At 36.3% G+C, this 23,387-nt stretch overlaps 1 protein-coding gene and 1 pseudogene across 2 annotated transcripts in view; one reads left to right on the top strand and one right to left on the bottom strand.

The window, feature by feature from the left end:
* Nucleotides 1–23,387, top strand: part of Fgf13 (fibroblast growth factor 13) — a 504,366-nt gene that overhangs the window by 423,804 nt on the left and 57,175 nt on the right. For both annotated transcript variants that reach the window (XM_041637239.1, XM_041637240.1), the window contains one exon: nt 2,841–2,944. In XM_041637239.1, coding sequence (XP_041493173.1) covers nt 2,841–2,944 — 104 coding nt within the window. The remainder of the gene's footprint in view (nt 1–2,840; nt 2,945–23,387) is intronic.
* LOC121437364 lies at nt 13,211–13,300 on the bottom strand (annotated as a pseudogene).

Below are 23,387 nucleotides of genomic sequence, written 5' to 3' on the forward strand. Positions count from 1 at the left end.
AAGCCATACCAAACAAAGAAAAACAAACAAACAGATCTCTTAAAATCAAGCTAAAAGAGAATAAAAGATTTTAGGTATTTAATTGAATATGTTTTAGAAACACAAATGAAATCTATTACTTATAATATTGAGAAATTTTTCAGCTTGATCAAAATATTCTTTTTCTTTTGTTACTGTTGTCTAGCTCTATTAACTGTGAGTATAGTTTTCTGGCAAAAAGTAGCAAGCCATAACAAATGCAGTGCACATGACTCAAAGGTGTATTGTAGAGGAAGTTTTGGGTTACTATTGAGATTATTCATGACAAAATCCATTGCTCCTAAAATTGGTGTTACCCTAGGTTTCATTTATCATTGTTTACGTTCTGAAGTCTAGCCTCTGACTAAAATAAGCCTGAATTTAAATTCTTCTTGCCATATCTTAAGTCCATAAAGAATTACTCCAAGTTTAGAGAAGACAGTGCAAAGCTATGAGTGGTAGTGCATGCCTGCAATCCTAATACTAAGGAGGCTGAGGCAGGAGAATTGCTCACAGGTCCTGATCAGTCTGCATTGCATAGCAAGCATCAGAACTGCTAGAGGAAGCAAGATTCTGTCTTAGAAACAGGAAAGAGAGCAAGAGCACAGTGATTCTATCCAAGCATACTTCTGGTTTAGCTTTTTGCATTTTAATCTGGGAAGACTGCCTCTTTGGAAAAATTCAAAGACAACTCAGTGTGTACTTCACCTTGAATATCTAAAGAAAATATTGGACTGGTATGTGATATATATGATCAACTACTTCACATTTTTCTACTCTCTTCAGTTTTGGCATACATCTATCTGTCTGTCTCTGTTTCTAACTTAATAAATACTTAGATTACATAATGAATGGCCTCCTACAAATGCAATGCCATTATTCAGGAATAGGTAATATAGATTGATGTTCTTTGCTGCTCTTTCTCCTTTAACTGTCTACTGTTTGAAATTTAAACATTTCATCTCACACTAAAACACAAAGATAAGAGCAATGAAAAGCAATAGAAAACTCAAGCCATTATCAATCTCTTCATTCTCTACCTCCCTCCATGCTCATCCCTGACATGAAAAGCTATAGTCATAAAACTAATAATGTTCAGAATGTTGGTTTATAAATAAAGATTCTAGAAATCATTTTCAATTTCATTTACATTTTTCTCTCTTATATGTTACTATCACCCAATTAGGTTTCAGGCACGTTTTTATATTGACTTTAAACAAACTCATACGGAGCTTTTTGTTTAGTTTATCATAGGCTTGAGATTTTTTTAAGTATGAAGTCTTATATAACATGATTGTCAACTATTATTATATCCCCCAAACACATGGTCATGTTTTCATGATGCAGTTTGGTATCAGTCTACAAATGTGCTGTGAGTACCTGCTGTTAGCAGGGTATCCTCAACAAAAAGAAACATGACTTATATATGATATGCTCAAAGATCTGAGGCTCATTTTCTGTATATTACATTGTCAGTTATAGCACATGATCCTGACTTTCAAACTGTGCAATTAGTTTTCTTTTCTTCACATAACAGAAGGGCGCAGCTTTTTATATGGTGAGTATTGAATGAAGTGCCATCAGTGGCATGTGGTAGAAACACTTGTATTTTGAACTGTACAATATGTCCTAGCTCCTCTTTTATAGCACCCAAATTTTAAGGGAAAGATGTATTGTAGGCTTCACAAGGAATATTTTGTTCCTTATTAATATTTTTACCCATATTACCCTATCTAGTGCAACAGAGTGCTCAAAGATAAGTGATTCTAGAAAAAAAAATCTTATATATGGGAGTGACACCTTCAAATTATTGTTCATGGAAGTAACAGGCCAGTTTATCATCCCCAACAAACTTATGAAACAGGGCAAAAATCATCAACATTGGTTTGTGGCTCTCAGGAGCAAGGTGCACAGGCTATTTTCAAAAGATGTGTGTGGCAAACTCTACATTTTAAAAATGTACTGTTTTATTTTTGTTCGTGGTGTGGGAGGGCGGAGACAGCTGGCAGTGGGAGAACACCCACTGGTTGTCTCCAGTGAGTGGTGTGTGCTTGTGAGGAGCCCTTGGGTGTAAGTTTGATGCTGTAAGACCTTCAGATGGAAAGATGAAGACCTCATTAGCCCACTTGCAACGATTTTGCAGAAAACATTAGAATAACAAATAGTGCTTTTCTTCCATGCCTTATTTTATTACTATAGCTATTGTCTTTGAGACTAAATGCCAAGAGCCTGCTCAACTCTATCATCCTGTGAAATGCCACTTCTTTATGGAATATAAGAATACAAAATAACCGGGTTTTTTTTTTGCAAGGCCCAGATTTATTTTAGAGGTTTTTGCATTGGAAATAATACAGATAATTTAGATGAAAATGTTGGTGTAGTATGTCTGGGGAGAGTACAGGAATTTGTCCTCAGCTAACAGTCTCATCTAACAGTGCTTATGAAAAGTTCAGAAGCTGTCTAGAAGAGCAGGCTAAGAACTTAGATTGAGAAGGATGATATTATGGTGGGCAGAGTGATTCCTAATACTTTGCCGCCCCCCCCCCAAGTAAATATTCCCCTCCTCCAGTACTCTAAAAATCAGGATGTTTGAACCAAAGTCTTCTCTTCTTCCTGGAGTATTTGAGAATATGTTGTTATAGATCCAATTAAGCAAATACAATCAGTAGTCAGATACACGAGAAAGTAGAACAAGACTACAATTGTATATTTCTAGACTCACTGAGTCTCCACTGATTTGAGGAAGCCAGGTGTTCCTGTTGATTACATTGAAGAGCTATCAAATTGGAATTGTAACATTTTTATATTCTTTGAAATTTCAGCTCTGTTCAACCTTATCCCTGTGGGTCTTCGGGTGGTGGCTATTCAAGGAGTCCAAACCAAGCTGTACTTGGCAATGAACAGCGAGGGATACCTGTACACCTCGGTGAGTCTTTGTGTCCATGTGTTCATGCATCTTGTTTTCATCTGACAGGAAAAAAAATGTATGATGTATATTCTTTTGTCATAAATTTTGGTTTGGATTGGAATATATCAGTTGTAAGGGCAAATTATTTTCTGGTGAAAATGATAGCTCTTCCTAATTGAAAACCAGCATGGTCAATATAAAATTAATAGTATTCCTAAAAATTTTCTATATAGTGCTATTGGACTATTATGTACCATTAAATAGGGAATTGGGCTTTGCAGCTGTGGGAAGCAAAGTTGTTACTTAACTACATAACCATATCTGCCCCATTTATTCCTGAAAAATTAATGAGATCTTTCTCTTAGATCAAGTCCAGGACACAAAAACTGGTTTGTAAAGTGCTCCACAGTTGTCATTGCCAATTTGTTGAGTTAGTACAATTGCCATCTGTTTCCATTTTTAATTTTTTGTCAGAAATTTATGGTTACAGTGTGATAATTTAATAATTGCATACAGTATTATAATGGCCAAACCTGGGAAATAAACATTTCCATCCTTTAAAACACTTACAAAATTTTTTGATTATCAGTCATATTTCTGGTGCACAGTGTGCTATTTTATTACAGTTGTAAAATATTTCCCAATCAGGATCATTATGATTCACTCTTTATCATAATTTTGTATGTAGAAAAATAAAGGTCATCTCTATTCATTCATATTGCATTGTTATATGAATTATAATATAAAAATGAACGTGTTATATCATATTTTATTATACTACTAATGCCATTTTTGTCAAGTACAACTTAACCTCTTCCTACACACAAATTTTGCTGGTGTCTAAGAAGAATGAGGACAGTCATATCTATAAGTTTGTTTGTGTATTATTGATAAATAATATAGGCTACAGATTACTGAGTAATTTGGGACCAAGTGTACTTGGTTAAGCAAATGTTTTAAATTTATATATAACTTTAAAGTGCCACAGTACTAGAGTTAGGATTTTATTTCTATAAATAGATCTACCTACCAGTTATAAAAGATCCTTGCTATTTTTATTGTTTATTTTGAATTCCTGAATTTTAGGAAAGGTACAGGATATTTAAAATGAAGAAATTAGATTGGTAAAATTGCTTTGTGTTAAAAGGCGTTTGCTATCAACTTTGATTGTCTTAGTTTAATCCTCCAACCGTTCGTCATTCAATCGATGTAGACAATCTTTAGGCTTTCAAAAAAGGAAAACATTGCTTATCAAACTGCCTACTAGCCTTAAGAATGAGGTGATTACCGACTATCAAAACCCATTCTTCAAACTGCAAATTAAAAAATTAATCTGTTTTTGCTCTTGGTCTCTCTTGTTAGCTGAATTTCATTCAAAGTCAGATATCTAAAGACTTTACATACACTGTAAAAATCCTGCATTCACCTTGGTTTTAAGTGACCAAGAGGGAAAGAGATGTGAGAGACAAACAAGCCCACAAAGGCTCACTCACAGCTAGGCACCTCAAACTCTGAGCACCTGTCAGCATTTTGTCTTGTTGGTCATGACATACAGATTTACCTTGTTTGATAAACTAAAACTTTGAATTCATTGCAAGCTTTATGAAATCTATTATCTATCAATACAGTGCTAGTATTATAGGAAAAGCAACGGAATACTTTTAGGTTTGTTAGTACTATAGCACAATTTCATTTCAGGTAACTTTTTTTAGATCAGCAGGGTCAAATGCAAAAGTAAGCGTTTAATCTGAAAAATGACTCCTTGAACTAATATGCAGACATGAAAAGGAAATAAAATAATGAATATACTTAAGAAGATAAATGTAGAAAATTCTATATTGTTTTAGATAGGGTTTCTATTGCTGTGATAAGACACCATGACCAAGGCAACTTAGAAAAGGAAGAGGTTATTTAGGCTTTTGGTTCCAGAGGTTTAGAGTCTATGATGGTGGAGTCAAGGCAAGGCGACATGTGCACAGAGTAGCATCTGAGAGCTTACATCTCATTCCCCAAGCAGGAAACTGAGACACATTGGGAATGGCATGAATCTTCTGAAACCTCAAAGCTTACCCTAGTGACACATATCCTCCAACAAGGCTACACCTCCTAATCTTTCTCAAACAATTCTACTACTGGGAGACCAAGTATCCAAACATGAGCCTACAGAGGTCATTTGCATTCTAAACACCACATTTCATTCCCTGGTCCCCATGAGCTCATGCCCATATCATAATGTGAAATGTACTTATTCCAATATCAAAATTCCCTATAGTCTTTCAGTCTAAACACTTTTAAAAGCCCAAAGTTTCTTCTGAGACTCAAGGCTTTAATCTTACTTGTAAACCCCTGTAAGATTAAAAAAAATTCTAACATGCAATGTCATAGAATATATATTATAAAAGGAACAAATCAGGCATAGGGAAGGAATATTGAACCAAAACCTAGCAGGTAAAAACCGAGAATCCCATCACTTCACATCCGTTGTTGAAGGATCATATGACTCTACCCTTCTAACTTTGCTGCCCTCAAGATAAATCTTGCTCTTAGGATGATTCAACTGCCCATGCACAGCTCGCCTTGGCAGATATCCCTTATCTCTAGCATGTCCAGCATCTTGGGGTTTCCAACACAACCAGATTTCACTCTACACAATTGCTTCTCAGGGCCTTCATTCAGGAGCTGCCCTGTCATACATTGCCTGGCCTCAGTGGCTCTCTTTAACCATGAAAGATTTCACAACCATTTTACCTATGATTCTTGAACCAGAATCAAATGGAAGGTGCTGCTAAGTTTGGCTGTCTGTTTGGAATGCAGCCTGGCCCCATTGATCACATTTGCTGTGGCTTTCCTTGGTTTCTCTTTTGAAAAGCAGAAAGTTACTTAGGCATTTTCCTCACAAGTTGGAAACCTAGATGGGTAAGGCCTTGCCCTAAAGGCAATCTTCCTTTATTCTTTTGTGGATCAAGCTTCTCCTCAATCTCCTTAGCTCTTTCAGCACAAGCCTTGACTCCAATATTAATTTTTTCTCTTTTCAGATGGCATTTTTTTATTTCTTTTTGCCGCACTTGGGTTTTTTTTTTTTTTTTTTTTTTTTATCATTGTAGAGCTGCATAATAGTGGTTACTGATAACCCCGTGACAGGTCGATATCGGGCTACCTTGAAATCTCTTCTACCGAAGAAATTGGTTTATTTTAAATTTAGCCTCAGAAAATTCTTAAGACAAGGGAAGAAATCAACAATAGCCTTCGCCAAAACATCCTAAAATGATTTCTAACCTAGTTGCAAATATTGTTCTCCTCTGAAATCTTTTGAGTCGGGTGCCCATTGTCTGTGTAACTGTCAGCATTACTATCTCCCAGTGTCCTACTAAGATGACCCATTCATTTCTGCTTACTGCATTCAATCCCTTTTCTTGTCCAAAATCCCAAACTCTGCCACATTCCTTCAAGAATCAGTACAGTCAGTTCTGTCAAACCATAGCACCATTTCAGCACTAACTTCTCTTAGTTACTTTTCTAGTGCCATGATAAAACACCATGAAGAAGGCAACTTAGGAAAGAAAGCATTGAATTGGACATAGAGTTCCCAACAGTTAAAGTCAGTCCATGATGGTAGAGGGAAGACATTGCAGTTGGAGCAGCCGCTGAGAACTCATATTTCAAGCCACAAGTAAGGTGCAGAGAGCCACACTGGGGATAAAGTGAATCTTTTGAAACCTCAAAGCTGCCCCCAGTGACACACCTCCTCCCACAAGGCCATACCTCTTAATCCTTCCCAAACAGATCCACCAACTGGGAACAATATTCAAATATATAAGCCAATGACTGCTTTTCTTATTCAAAACCCTACAAATATGTATTTCCTATTAAGGGAAAATAACCTTAAATAAGCAATTGAAAACTATGGAAAGTAATTACATTCTTATTGAAATATTTCAGATATACCAAAGCAAAATGTAGGTGTAAAATATTCAAACTGTCTTGTTCTAGCACTGAAAACTGAGTCCTCTCCAGATAAATGTTCCAATTCTTTCCATTAGTCTGTATCCATTATGACAAATTTATCACCATTCCCTCTGGAGCCCTATTTTATTTTCATCTCATTTAAAATGTTATCTCTGGACCCTAATAGGATAGAATTCTATCCTAATGACTTCATAGTCAACTTACTTGGTAATCAATTTAGGCTCTATAAGTTGGCCATAAAGTGTCTGTCATACCCATTCAGCTTTGCTCTTATAGCACAAAAGCAATCACAGGCAATAAAATAAATGAATGAATCACTATATTCCAGTAACAGTTTATTCACTAAAACAGATAGTGATGTGCATTTGGCTTATGGCTACAGTTTTCCACAAATAGTTGCTCTTTGCCTCCTCCATCCCTGTGTTTGGGATTTTCACTGATGACCTTTCATTGTATGTTAATGGGATAAAGAAGTAATCTGGCAGAATATCCATTTTACTCTATCACATGCAAACATGCTGCACTAACATCTGCCCCTGTCATCTCATTATCCTGGCCTCCTTGTAGAGGGTTTCTTCCTCTCCTACCCCTTATCTTCCATTTCAATCACCTGCCCTTTTACCTTGGGACTTCCCCTCATTTATCTTTACTCCCTGTCTACTAGCTCCTGTTATTTAGTTAACGTTCACCAAAAAAAAAAAAAAAAAAAAAAAAAAAAAAAAAAAAAAAAGGAAAAGGAAAAGGAAAGAAACCAGACCAAACAAACAAGCAAAGAGGCCCACCTGAAAGGCATCATTAAGCTCTACCTCACCTCCCCCACCCCAGATAGTCACTGGTGTCTTCAGGGTATTCAGAGAACTGAACTTTCCTATCCCTCTTCTATCCACTGTCGTGTAGCTTCAACTCCACTGGAAGGCTTTAGCAAGACCACAGTTCTTACTTTACCTTGTTTTTTTTCAAGCTGTTGATGTTTTTGACCCTGCTTAAAACTCTCTCCCTCTCTAGTGTTGGCCATGCCATTAGATACGCTAAAATTTCTTTTTTCTTTGCTAGCCACTTCCAAATAATATTTGGAAAACTCCTTCCCCTTTGCATGCTACATATTTCTTCTATGCTTGTCATAGTAATAAGTACCATTCATAGTCACTGAACAGATAGAAATGATGTGTCTGCATATAGTGCATTTTAACGAATGTGTGCAATAATGCTCAGAGGAGGGCCTTGACAGGTCATGAATGAAAACAAGAATTTGACCTTTGGTATTTCAGTTGATGGAAAAACCATTATCCAAATGTAAATAAAAGAAAATAGGCAGATTTTATGATTGATATACCAGGGTGCAGGTTTTCTATTTCTACAGGTTGTCTTTACATTTCTGAAGGAATGTTCTGAGGCAATGAAAACTGCTGATTCTTGGGACACCTTTTTAATATAATCTATTTTCTTCTTTTGATTTCTGCTTGATAATTCCATTTCAGTTCAGTTTTCTTTCTTACCTTTATCCATCAAATAAAATCACCTACATGTTGTTATTGTCATAGATAACAATTTATGTCTCATGGTTAATCTTAGGATACTTGTACTGTACTCTGTTTCCCCATTTTTATTTCTTTTTTTTTTAAATTTATTTATTTATTTTTTTTATTTATTTATTAAGGATTTCTGCCTCGTCCCCGCAACCGCTTCCCATTTCCCTCCCCCTCCCCCGATCAAGTCCCCCTCCCTCATCTGCTCGAAGAGCAATCAGGGTTCCCTGACCTGTGGAAGCCCAAGGACTGCCCACCTCTATCCAGGTCTCGTAAGGTGAGCATCCAAACTGCCTAGGCTCCCACAAAGCCAGTACATGCAGTAGGATCAAAAACCCACTGCGATAGTTCTTGAATTCTCAGTATTCCTCATTGTCCGCTATGTTCAGCTACTCCGGATTTATCCCATGCTTTTTCAGACCTAGGCCAGCTGGCCTTGGTGAGTTCCCAATAGAACATCCCCATTGACTTAGTTTGTGGGTGCACCCCTCGTGGTCCTGAGTTCCTTGCTCATGCTCCGTCTCCTTCTGCTCCTGATTTGGACCTTGAGATTTCTGTCCGGTGCTCCCGTGTGGGTCTCTGTCTCTGTCTCCTTTCATCGCCTGATGAAGGTTAATATTCCTGAGGATGCCTATGTGTTTGTCTTTGGATTCACCTTCTTATTTAGCTTCTCTAGGAACATGAATTATAAGCTCAATGTCCTTTATTTATGGCTAGAAACCAAATATGAGTGAGTACATCCCATGTTCCTCTTTTTGGGTCTGGCTTACCTCACTCAGGATAGTGTTTTCTATTTCCATCCATTTGTATGCAAAATTCAAGAAGTCCTTGTTTTTTACTGCTGAGTAATACTCTAATATGTATATATTCCATACTTTCTTCATCCATTCTTCCATTGAAGGGCATCTAGGTTGTTTCCAGGTTCTGGCTATTACAAACAATGCTGCCATGAACATAGTTGAGCATATACTTTTGTTGTATGATAGGGCCTCTCTTGGGTATATTCCCAAGAGTGGTATTGCTGGATCCAGGGGTAGGTTGATCCCGAATTTCCTGAGAAACCGAAACACTGCTTTCCAGAGTGGTTGCACAAGTTTGCATTCCCACCAGCAATGGGTGAGTGTACCCCTTTCTCCACAACCTCTTCAGCAAAGGCTATCATTGGTGTTTTTTATTTTAGCCATTCTGACAGGTGTAAGGTGGTATCTTAAAGTTGTCTTGATTTGCATTTCCCTGATCGCTAAGGAAGTTGAGCATGACCTTAAGTGTCTTTTGGCCATTTGAACTTCTTCTGTTGAGAATTCTCTGTTCAGCTCAGTGCCCCATTTTATAATTGGGTTGATTAGCCTTTTGCGGTCTAGTTTCTTGAGTTCTTTATATATTTTGGAGATCAGACCTTTGTCAGTTGCGGGGTTGGTGAAGATCTTCTCCCAGTCAGTAGGTTGCCTTTTTGTCTTAGTGACAGTGTCCTTTGCTTTACAGAAGCTTCTCAGCCTCAGGAGGTCCCATTTATTCAATGATGCCCTTAGTGTCTGTGCTGCTGGGGTTATACGTAGGAAGTGGTCTCCTGTGCCCATGTGCTGTAGAGTACTTCCCACTTTCTCTTCTATCAGGTTCAGTGTGTTCGGACTGATATTGAGGTCTTTAATCCATTTGGACTTGAGTTTTGTGCATGGTGATAGATATGGATCTACTTTCATTCTTCTACAGATTGACATCCAGTTTTGCCAGCACAATTTGTTGAAGATGCACTCTTTTTTCCATTGTATACTTTTAGCTCCTTTATCGAAAATCAGGTGTTCATAGGTTTGTGGGTTAAAGTCAGGGTCTTCTATTCGATTCCATTGGTCGACTTCTCTGTTTTTATGCCAATACCAAGCTGTTTTCAATACTGTAGCTCTGTAATAGAGTTTGAAGTCAGGGATGGTAATGCCTCCAGACAATCCTTTATTGTATAAGATTGTTTTGGCTATCCTGGGTTTTTTGTTTTTCCATATAAAGTTGATTATTGTCTTCTCCAGATCTGTGAAGAATTTTGATGGGATTTTGATGGGGATTGCATTGAATCTATAGATTGCTTTTGGTAGAATTGCCATTTTTACTATGTTGATCCTCCCAATCCAAGAGCAAGGGAGGTCTTTCCATTTTCTGGTATCTTCTTCAATTTCTTTCTTCAAAGACTTATAGTTCTCTTGTTGCCACAGGGGACAGACTTGGTGTCGGCTCAAGTGGCAGTGACAAACCATGTGTGGCACCGATGATCGTAACTAACCATTATTTCATAACGTGTTTACTTTTAACCATGCTATAACTATCTTTCTCGAACAACAAGAAATTACCGTTCACTGTGCATAAAAAATTTCTTACCTTTGAGTTTTTTTAAACTAATAATAAGGAGTTCCATATAAGGGTTTGAGAGTTCTCAAAACTTCATAGCGTAAATATTTTATAACATGAAGCTTTTGTAATAAATTTTTAAGTGTTCTTCAAATATATATTAGCTATAAACTCTCAAGAGTTTTAAATATGGAAATATTGGTAATGTTTTAGTATTTATTTAATAGAATAGTAATATATACTAGGCACAGATGATAACAATGCATAGATAAACAAAAAGTATTTCTTTTTTCTTTTAGAATATTCTAGAACTCATGGCACCATGTTTATCTAATTTCTTATATTTTGTCAAAAGCAGTTGACTATTTCTGGGTTACACAGTGTCAGTTCTAGCAAAAATGTGTAGATAATAGAGATTTTGAAAGAAGAAAGGCTTTCCAATGCATACATCACCAATAATTTGTGAGAATAATATAACCAACATGATTTGTGGTTTTGGAACTGCCAAAGCAAGCCATATGAAGGAAACAAGTTTCTACAAATTATCTAGTTTCATACCTTAACCATAAGGCAGCCTTTGTTACTGACTCAGGAGCTCCACTCAGTTGTTCTAAATTAAGGGTATAGGTTTTCTTTTTTTCTTTCTCTAATAGATAGTTTATACATACTTTAAATTTATCACTTTTTTTCTCACATCACATGCAGATAGACTAATATATTATTCTCAACATCCTATGATGTGTTTTCCATTCAGGGGAATCACTATCAGAAATACAGAGAATTCAGGTCATAACAGTCCTCTAGTAGCTATAACACAGAAACATTTTTCCTTTTTTGATAACCTAGATTTGCTTCTAATTAAGCAGTAATTACATACAGTAATTGTTCTTAATTACTGTATGTAAGGCTCAGGGAAAATTGTGGAAGAAGGGTGCAGGATAGTTGGAGATTGAAGAACCAGTGGAACAGGAAATCTGCTATGAAAGTATGTATACTAGAAATGATAGGGGAACTGTACTCATGAAATCTCACCAACATGGCTGCTTAGAAAAGACCTGGACAAATACAGTACCAATAAACTTATTGATATCAAAAGGGGAAATTTCATAAGGCCCCAACCTTTGGCAAAGAAACTAAGGAATAATGAGACAAAGATAAATAGTCTTCCTCAGGGATAAATGGATTGAGTAGATTGTTTTTATGTATTTAGGCATATATAGCGATGTATGCATATGACATTCAAATATGTAACAACTAAAGAAAATATGCCCATGGTTTTGGAGGAGCAAGACGGAATGCCTGGGAAGGGTTGGCGGGAAGAAAGGAAAGGGCAAAATGATAAATTTTAGGGTTTTTTTTATAAGAATGTCATATGGATCAATAGAATCTTTAGTTTAAGTCCAGATGCATTAGTTGTTTATGATTTTGTATCATCTTTCACAAGATTTTAGCCATTGTGAAATTGTTAAACCTTGCTATTTAAAACAATGCAAGTGTCCCAAAATATTTAAGGTGATAGAAATGCTAACTAGTACAATGTGATCAATGTACATCAACTGTCACACTGACTTGGTAGAACTAACATGAAGAAAATAAATATAAATGTCAAGTGGAGTATGTTCCCCCCAAACATTACCTTTCCATGTTCATTTGCTTACTCAAGTGTATACATGGGTATGAATGTTGCAGTATATCATGTGCTTTGCATTCTCTAGCCCCATCACCCTCTCCTGTTCCCCCTGTTCCCACTAGTCGACTTCCCTTTTTCCTTTCCCCAAATAGTCTCCCTTCTACATTCATGTCATATATGTCATTGGCAACATTCCCAGGAGTGATATAATAGTATAACTATAGTTTTATTTTTAGCTTTGTAAAGAAATTCCACACTAATTCCTGTGGTGGCGAGAGTAGTTTATAATCTTGACAACTTAGAATCCTTGCAGATTATACACTGAACAATTCTGACTCTGAGCTCTTTGGCCCTTTTAGATATAGGTATTCTCTATTCCTTGGCCTTCCTAATCTTTTGGCTACACCATTGGATTTTTTTTTTTAATATTTCAAGCCATTGACTATATTAACTGTATTATTTCCTCCTTTTTCTCTTTTGTTCTTTATTTTTTGTATGTATATATGTGTGTGTTCATGTGTGTGAAGATGCATGTTCACACAGAGATCAAAGGTGAACATTGCGTATCTTTGTCAGTCATTTTGGAGACAGAGTTTCTAACTGAACATTACATGCACTGACTCAGCTAGAGTGGTTGATCACTGGTCCAGGGATCTACCAACTTGTCCCTGCATCCTAGAGCTGGGGTGACAGATGTCTACTGGGAGCCTGTCTTTTGACATGGGTGGTGAATATTTGAACTCAAGTTCTCATGCTTTCACAGCAAACAATTTACCAACTAATCAATGCCCTCATCCTCAGCCTTCTTCCTTCCCTTTTCTTCATAAAAAGCTGCCTTGTTATCCTTGTTCAGGGGCCATGCTAATCTTCTCTGTGTAGTTCCAGTTTTAGTATATGTGCTGCGAAAGAGAGCATAGCCAGGCAGTGGTGGCACACACCTTTAATTCCAGCACTCAGAAGGCAGAATTAGGCAGGTCTCTGTGAGTTCAAAGCCAGCCTGATCTACAGAAGATAGTTCCAGGACAGGCACCAAAGCTATATAGAGAGAGCCTGTATTGAGAAAAAGGAAAAAAAAAAAAAGCTGTGTTGTTGAGATACAACTTCTAGACCATAAAATTATTCATTATTGTGTATGTAATTCAATAGTTTTCACATATTAACACATTTTCGCCAACATCATTGCTATTAAGTTCTAGAACTTATTATTACCATGAATGATAAAATTATACCAACTAGCAGGCATACCCCATCCCTCCTCTCACTTCTTGGTAACTGCTAACCTATTTTTTTCTCAGTGCATTTACCTATTTTAGGTAATTCATATAAATGGTATTATACACCATATAATCCTTTGTGGTTGGTATCTTATCACTTAGAATAAAGGGCTTTGATTAAAGTATCTGACTTACTTCTCAATACATAATTGACTGACTCTAAGAAAATTGGAGATTAGCACATGTGCAAAGAACAACACATGCCTTTTGCTCAGATTCAACTTACCCTAATTGCTTTGGCATTCATTCTATTTATGTAGCTATCTATCATGTATCTGTATCAAACAATCATTGTTTTCTGCGTGGGAGCCACTTAAGAATACATTAAATTTTGAGCATAAGGTGGCTGAGGAGATTGCTCGGTGAGTAAAGTAGTTGCTGTGGTGAGGACTTGTTTAGAGACCCAGCACCCACTTAAATCTCAGTGTAAACAAGCACAGGATTGGGATGGAGGGCAGGCCAAGGAGGAGCCTCCTGTTTAGTCACTGGCCAGGCAGTCGAGTTGCAACGCCAAACTCCAGCTTCAGTGAGAGAGCCTGTCTCAAAAAATAAAGTGGAGAGTGATAGAAAAAAAAACTGCTCAAAGTCAACCTTTGGCTTCTACATGTATACTTATGGGCAGGCAGACCCCACTCCATTTACAGATATCTTCACTAGACGGACAGAGTAGATACATAAAAATGCTTCATATCTTATCCTTTATTTACTAGCAATAGGTGCAATTCTTAGATTGCCACAACAAAGTATGTTCTTCAAGTTCAGTAGACTTAACATAAATATATTGAAAAATTTTAGCTCATCTACTGTCCATTTTCTCGTTTTGTGAGTTGACAGATATGTTTGTTATAACATTTTCTCTACAGTATAGGATCAAGTCTAGAGTAAGAGAGTATATGAAGCTACATAGTCATATTCCTGTAATATCCTCTGAACTAGATCATTTCTTGTACTTTTATTTTACAATATTGGCAGATTTTTTTCTGAGGTAGAGTGTCATCATGTAGCCTCTGACCTAATTTTTTATAGAAATTGACATCTCTAGTGCAAATGCTAATGTAGAAGTATTAAAATCTGCACAAATTTATTGACCACTTCAGAGCAATTAATGCACTCCAAGAAGTTTTATGTAACATGGAAAATGTTTGGGTTATGTCAAATCTGTGTAACACCAACTAGACATAACTTAAGGTCTAGAGTTATTATCATAGAGGATTACAAATTTAATAAAAATGCAATGTAGAACAATGTTTTAGTCATTAGAACTCGTTGAGGAACTGGTGTTATCTCAATCATAAAAGAAAGGAAATTGAAAATTAACGTGAGCAGTATCATATCCAAAGTAGAAGAAGTTTTCATCAAGCTAAAGTGCTAAACCAAAGAGAGTGGGTGCAAAGAAATATTAACTTCTGTCTGTAAGTTTTTCGTGGGTCATTGAGGTAGTGTGGTGGGGAAAGGTGCTTGTTGCCGAGCCTAATGACCTGAATCTGACCGCCTGAACCCACATGGTGAAAAGAGAGAACAAACCACTTCAAGTTGTTCTCTGACCTCCGTATGTGCACTGCGGTTCATGGCCCTTCCTCTTCGCACAATTACAAGTAAATATAAAAATCTAGAACTTTTTCTCATTGGTATACTTTAATGAACAGTTGTTGCATTTTTATATAGTATAAAATTGCAGAAGTTCTAACTGTCCAAATTTCCAGTTTCATTGCATATGTTTTTTTTGAAAACTATAATCATATAATCTATATATGCACTCATACATTGTGATGGTGCTTTTTGTTCAGACAAAAGGATTATAACATTCTAAGGGTTATTATATAGACACATTTCGGAGTCATATCTTTTGGAATTGAAATTGTAAAACCTGAGATTTGAGAGGAAGCAAAGCTTCATTTTCAAGACCAAGATAATTTCCCAGACCACATTTGTTTCACCGGTTTACTATTTTCTGTACTACTAAGATTTTCATGAAAATATAGACAATACAGCTTGGTATTTAAATATCCTCTTTTCATAGTCTCTATTAAAAATTAGCCGAAGCTAGTAAGTTATTCAGGGTGATATATCATATGACTGAGGATATATATATATATATATATATATATATATATATATATATATATGACTGAGGATTTTACTTTCTCAGAAATCAGAAAGACAATAGTGGTGGTAGCTAAAGACAGATACCGACTCAGTGATCGACTTCCGAGGCCAAGTTGGAAAATTAATCTAAATTAGAAGTCATGGGGTCCATATTTAGCAGAGTGTCTCATGCTTTAACTGGGAGTTAAAGTCATGTTTATAGAAAAACATAATTTATATTTGAACAAAAATATAAAATAATGGTCAAGACAGACAAAGAAGAATTTTAACAGTTAAAGTAACATGTGAAGAGATTGCTTTTTCTCCTCTCTTTTCCCCCTACTTCTCTGTCTCTCTCACACACAAAGACAAATGGAGAAACCAAACTCATACTCTGTTGCTATGATGACACTAGTTTATTTTGGAATTCCTAAAATAATGCTAAGCTTCTAATATATAACCTACCCTGGCCATCAGAAGATTGCTCTAACAGTATACTCAGTAAAATTTAGTAGATATATGGAAGAGAACCAATGGCCTTTTAGCATTATTTTATGTTAGTATACCATGAATAGCATGAAGACATTATTCAATGAAGGTGCTAATTTTAGTCCTTACCTTCTTGTTTATTTTAATCCACAGTGAGATTGGGAAGAAAAAGTTGTTCACTAATATGTTTTTCCATGTTGTTCTTATTTCTATGAAACTTGTGCTTTGAAATAGTTCATTTCTAAATTCCAGGATCATTAATTAATAACCCATTTCCCCCATTCTACCCTTAGCCTTATGTAAGTGTCTAGCAAAAGTACATTTTTATATTTATTCATTGGCATAATTAATATATGTGCATAATAAAATATAAAGGCCAATCACGATTTCTGTCAGTCCTATTCAAATATTTAAAATATGTTAAAAGACTCAATGATTGCCAATTGCTGATCTATTAAGGGTTAACATTTCAGAATTATGTAAGTCAGTACACTGCTAAGACACAGGAAAAAAACTGAAGGGTTTCAATGACCACCAGTCTTCAAGGGAATTTTGAGTTCTGAAGAAACTTTAAATGAAAATATTTCTCTGATTATTATAATAGCTGTAACCAAGTTTAATAACTGGCAATCCCCTGACTAATACATTAAATATGTTTTGCTTGAGTTGAGTATGTCTAGAGATGGCATGTCTGTGCAAAAATTATGATTAAGTTATTCATCAGCTAGTCTGATGCTAACTACTTTTGACAACCCTGGAAGTAGAACTACAGGGAAAACCTCAATTGATTTCTTGGATGGATTTTTGCATATAGCCAGTAGCAATAATACATAATGCCTCCTTTCATAGGGCATCAGATATTCATAGGAATTCTGGCATAGCACATAGCATGAAGAGTCAAAATTAGAAATGGCATTCAATTTTACTCAGGAAAATATTTTCATAAAGATTTGGAAAAGTCAAGTGCACATAGCAATTCTAAATATTACTATTTATACTGCAAAAGTAGAGAGGATTAAAAACGTTTGGCAGAGTTTATGAACTGTTCCACAAAACTTTTATAATTGGCAATGAAACACTAGACAATGAAAATGATAACTTAGGAAGAAATTCAAACAGGTAGAACTACATTATTTATGGCAAATACTATAACCCATAACAAACAAGCAAAAACTCTGTGTACAAGAAGGTCTAACCCGCTCATAGAATCAGGAGTAGTGCAGCAGTCCTTCTTAGGCGATTGGTAGGTAGTCTCATAAAAGATTTCTTTTAAAGTTCTATATAAAGTATTCCCTTTTTCCTGCCCATATAATAGTGTAGATCGCTGTAATGAAAGTTTCCATGCAAAACCCTCTTTTCAGGTGATTTGCACTGAAGAAAATAGAGCCTAGGGGAGTCTAGAAGCTTAGCTCTTCTGTGTTCTGTCATAACCTTTGAAACAGAGATTCCTAAAAAGGATTTTCATTTCCCTACTTTCAGAGAACTCAAGTCACATATCTAAGATCCCAGGGGACCTAAAGCATGGAACAAAGGTTCAGGAGTTTTCTGTTGCTATTTTTTTTTTTTTTGTATTTTTCATGGAACATTTCATTAATGTTTGAAGGATTTCGGACATTGTTTTAATCACATTCACCCTCCCATCCCAACCCTCCCTAGAGTCCCCCTCCCTTTCCAGCTCATCACCTTCATGTTTGGTGTTGTTTTACCCCATCAAAGCTAGTATGTACTGCCCAAATACTCTTGGATGTGTGCCTAACAACTACTGGCAATACTCTTAGAGAAAACTGATGCTTCTTAGCTAAGGGATGGGGTTATATGCCCCATTCCCCTCCCCATGCTGGGACTTGGTCTTCCTAGAAGTTTTTATGATCAATTAGTAAATACCAATTAAGACTCTATAAGTATTTAGTACCCCAAAATGCTATGAGATTGGTCCATGCCGATAATATCTGGAGTTTATAATGTACATAATGAGGTTTATGCTAAGTTCTGAGCTCTAATTGCTAATAGATAATCTGCTGTGGGAAGAATTGACATGAAGTATTTCATTCCCAACCTGACTTATAACACTGGCAATGCTATTTGTAGTATAACACTCAATGTAAAAAAATGAAAAAAGATTCCTTGAAGGGAAAAAGTTTGAATACCCTTGAGTTTGGGAATAGCTAAGTGTGTCTGATTATGGAAATTTACCAGTCACACCAAACAACACTCTCCAGTAGATCACATTAATTCCACATCCGTATGTTATGGGGCAGTATGGTTGAATATGACAGAGACACGTTCTTCAGATAAATCAAGAAATGGCGTTGCTTGAAGTTTGAAAATCTCTGTAAATCTGTGATTCCTATACACCTGCTTCCCTGACTCCTGTTTGGAATCAAAGAAATTACAGCCTCTTGCTGGGAAACCCCACTCCTTTGAGAACTAAAAGAGAAGACCTGACACTCCATTGACTGTTTTCTTTATGTACCTGTCCATGGCAGACTGCTCTAATTAAACTTCTTACCTCCAATGCTCTGACTCAGTATCCTTGAATCTCTCATATGTGACCATTCACACACTACATCTATAATCAACAAATAACAACGAGAAAAATCACAAGTGTTGGTTTTGTCCTTGGTTTTCACTCCTTGATCTAAAATGCTATATAATTTCTGGTCATGATGATGCAGGGATATTGAGGTGTCTTCGATAACAATGGCAACTTCTTGGGGGCTTTGAGTCCTGGAAAACCCCACAGCCACAAAAGCCCCTCCCAACCAGTGGCTTTCAGGTTCTTGTTGATGGTGGGTGTGGTAGCTTGAATAGGAATGTCCCCGTAGGCTCATATATTTGAATGCTTAGTGCGTGGCTTTTGGAGGTGAGGCCTGTTGGAGAAAATATATCACTGGTGGTGGGCTTTGGGGTTTCAGAAGATCAAGCCAGGCCCAGAGGCCCTCTCTCTTCCTGCTACCTGCCAATCTGGATGTAGAACTCTCAGCTATCCTTCCAGTACCACGTCCGTCTTCAGGTTGCCTTACTTCCTGCTATGGTATCAATGGACTGAAGCTCTGAACTGTAAGCAAGTTGCAATTAAATGTTTTTCTTTATAAAAAATAAAATCATGTCCCACCTGAACAACACAAGTAGATTATAGTAGTTTCTAGTGACTGTATCTATTAGGTATAGCAGAGTCCACTTCACCTTCGGACAGTGACATTGAGCTAGCATTCCCACTATTTTTCTGTGAATTGTTTGCTTCAGAAGTAGGCAAAGAGAACAGTGTGGACCCACAGGTACAACTTTATGAAGCTACAATAATCAAGGTGCATTAACACAGTGCATTTTTTTTTGTCATAGCAGAGTTACCATTGACTGATGGGTGATTAGACAACACAGCAGAATTTTGCCCGTTCCATTTTCTCTTGCTTCTTTAGAATTCTGATGCATATTTGACTTTTGCAGAGCTCTAAGACTAATTTGCCACTGCCCTTTCAGTAGATGAGTGGCTAGTTCTAGAGTAGGTAGATGCAAACCATAATTATTAAAGCTATTTATTACATTTATGGTCCTAAAATTCTTCTCAGCAGGGAAAATCACCAGTTACTTCATGTTTCTTTTATACTTTTCCATTGCCAGATCTAAGTATTAACTCATAAAAAGTTCTGCTTCCAATTTGGCTATCATTAAAGCATTTAAATGTCACCAGGGGTTCAGTCTAACAGATTTAAAGTGTATGTAACAGGCTCAGCCAACACGGCTAGTATTTCTGATACAGACATGCAACTTTTCAAACAGATGAATAGTTGTAAGAATATGGAAGTGCAGAACCATGACGCATGGTTTCGTTCAGCCTCTTGCTTTGCCACAGTCCTAGGTGGTACTTCTGTTGACACAGAGCACTTTGATATGAAGCCAGGCATTTTTCCTCTCCATAATTTATACTTCAATTCACCATTCCTACCAAGTAACACCTGTCTTTAACCTCTGAACTTTCTTTCTTTCTTTCTTTCTTTCTTTCTTTCTTTCTTTCTTTCTTTCTTTCTTTCTTTCTTTCTTTCTTTCTATTTATTTATTTTATGTATATATGTATGTGCTCGAGTGTATGTATGTGCACCATATACATGCAGTGCCAACTGAGGTCAAAAGAAATTATTAGATTCCCTAGAACTGGAATTACACCATGTGGGTGATGGGAACCAAAGCTGGGTCTTCTGCAGAATCAGCAAACACTGTTATTAACCATCTTTCCAGTCCCAAATGTCTGAACTGTCAACTTTGTTAGTAAAGCTTCCATGTGCTTCAGGGATGTATTGTTTAGTCTGTCTTTCGTAAACATTCTTCTGATGTTCCTGTGTTTGCATGAGCTACTCATGATTATTGCTGTCAGGGAAGCTACCATTCTGTTTTTCAGAGCTTGCATATGGGTATGGATCCAGAAAGTAGTCACTTGACAACATACTGCCTATATAGTATATTGCTGGTTATAATATGTATAAAATCAATACATGGAAAAATGCAAGCAAACAAATGGAGAATAAGAGGAATCTCAGATGTGCTGAGACAATTCTAGATGTGTTTAGTTTTAGACCTAGTTGATGTTATTGACAATCAGGACCCTTTAATCCTAACAGTTTCAGGACGCCAAGATAAAAGTGAAACAGTTTCTTCCATAAGTTTTCAGTAGTCTATGAGATTCCGGTCCAGTTGCACTGTTGTTTCTGTTCACTTTTGAAATTCAAACTACAGGAAGTTAGTAAGTATGCATAGGAAATAATATGGTGGCAGGAATTTTCAAATATGCTCAGTGTATTTCTCAAAACTGTGATAATAATTATGTCCATGCCTGCGAAAACATGTTTTAAATGATTTGGTTACGTACATAAGATCAAACTGTCCTGTTTATGTGGCATGTTTGCTGAATGGAGACTATAGAAACATTTGTACACAGTCTTTTTATCGGGTCAATTTTCCATTTGGAAAAATAAGCACTTGTGATCTTTGTCAGAGTTATTATAAACTCCTTTTTTAAAAAAATTGGAAATGAAATGGGATCTGGTCGTTGCTGTGGTAGGTTGTAGGTTATTGGACAGGAGCACTGACCATAAAAGCACTCAGAGAGAAGGTGGACGGCCAGTTTGCATTTCTCCTTTGCTTGCCATGCTCATGTGTGATTATTTTTATTAATATCCCCTGAAATGTTGCTGTGCATCAGTGAGTAATGATTTAAGCCTCACTTAGAACACATTCTAGTCTTTTTCTAAGCATAGCTAATTCTAGCATAGTTATAGTTTACACAGATTGTCATTCTTTAACATGATATAATTTTCTTTGCTAATAGTATATATTGATTAAAATCCAAAATTCATTATTCTGAAAAACTCTACCAATATGCAAAGTCATAGGTATAATGGTAAAACTACATTAAATGCTTTCTATATGTGAGGTGTAATGAGAAGATGCAATTTTAAAGCATTGATATATATGTGTATAAATATACATATATATGCATGTATATCCCTATATATTTGTATTTCAAAACAGGGTTTCTCTGTAGCTTTGGAGCCTGTCCTGGAACTAGCTCCTGTAGATCAGGGCTGGCTTTGAACTCACAGAGATCTGCCTGCCTCTGCCTCCCAAGTGCTGGGATTAAAGGCATGCACCACCACTGCCCAGTGTACTGGTATATTTTTAATACATACCAATTGACAGTTAACCATAAATTTTTCAAAATGTCATAGCTGCTTTCATTTTGACAGCCCCCAAAATTCTTAGTGTGTTTTTTATGTCAGAGGCAATGAAAATAGAGCCCACTGACAGACCTGGAAAGTATCAACAAAGAATCTGCTCATTTCTGGCATGGTAGTTAATTACTTCCCAAATTTGTTCATTATGTTCCTTTATCATTTTATAACGACAATCACACTTCTTAAATGTTACTAATATTTAGGTTCTCAGTGAATCTGTGACTAAATTACACATGCTATAAATTAGAATATGAGTGTGTCCAACCAAATAACTACATTGTGTTCTCAAACATTTGTTGGCACCTCAGAAAAAAAATTGAAACCAATTATAGTCACTTTTGCATTACCCATTTTCCTCTCTTAGATGCTACAGCTAATCTTTGCTACTAAACAGTAGCAGTAAAACATAAAATAACTTTTTTATAGGAAGTTTTTCTGAGTACAAATAGAGTGCCGAGTTTGCATTTTTATGAGATTTTAGGGAACCTTTATTTGCTGTTATTGTGGCCACCTAACCTATTACCATCTCATCAGGGAGGAGTGTCTAACTCTGTATAATTGAGGAAATTGCTCTTTTGAGAAGCCCCATGCAGAACTGCTATAAGCAGAATTCATGGTGGGTTAAAAGTTCACTGCAGACCCTTGATATAAATGTTTTCTTATATGGGAAGATCTCATTTCAGAGTTAGTTTGTGGTATGACACAGAAATTTTATGACTATAAACAGCTCCCTTTCTAACTTTGTCCTGCCTTAAGAATTAGTAAAGGATTTTAGACACAGTCCAGTGTTGCTGTATGAAGATGCAATATTTGGCTTAATAGTTTATTCACTGAAAGGAATCTTGCTTACACTATATCACATGGCAGTATCCCCATTTGCATGTCATGTGATCACAAAATGCTGCTGCATTTTTATATGAAACATTGTATTGTTGAGTTAAATGCGCAGTTCAAAAAATGTCTAAATGTTGTGGGAACAAAGAAAAAGGATAGTTTGAAGTTAATTTTGCATTCTTGTTTGGCACTTTCATCATTGTGCTGTTAGAGATGTCGTGAGTAAAGAGCCTTAACTGTTTTAGTCTCTTCTGGCTAGAAAAACATTTCTAGGTAGTATTCTTGAAAGATACATGAGCTTACCTTTAGTTGTTGCTAACTCTCAATCATGTACACATTCCGTAGGCTATTAAAAGAGTTTGTATAATTTCCATAGGTCTTCAGAACAGGAACACCAAGACAATTAGATACATTCTTTGTCATCTCACAGAATTCAAGGGAAAGGTCCTGTTATACAGGTTTGGTTGGTTTGAATTAGTTTTCTAAGACAGGGTTTCTCTATGACAGGCTCCAAACGCATGGCGATCCTTCCCCCTCTGCCTCCCAGCTGCTAGAATTGCAGGTGTTTACCTTCATGATTAACTATAGACA

Source organism: Microtus oregoni, unplaced genomic scaffold, assembly GCF_018167655.1.
Source record: "Microtus oregoni isolate MIOR12 unplaced genomic scaffold, Mior012 000052F_001, whole genome shotgun sequence".
NCBI lineage: Eukaryota > Metazoa > Chordata > Mammalia > Rodentia > Cricetidae > Microtus > Microtus oregoni.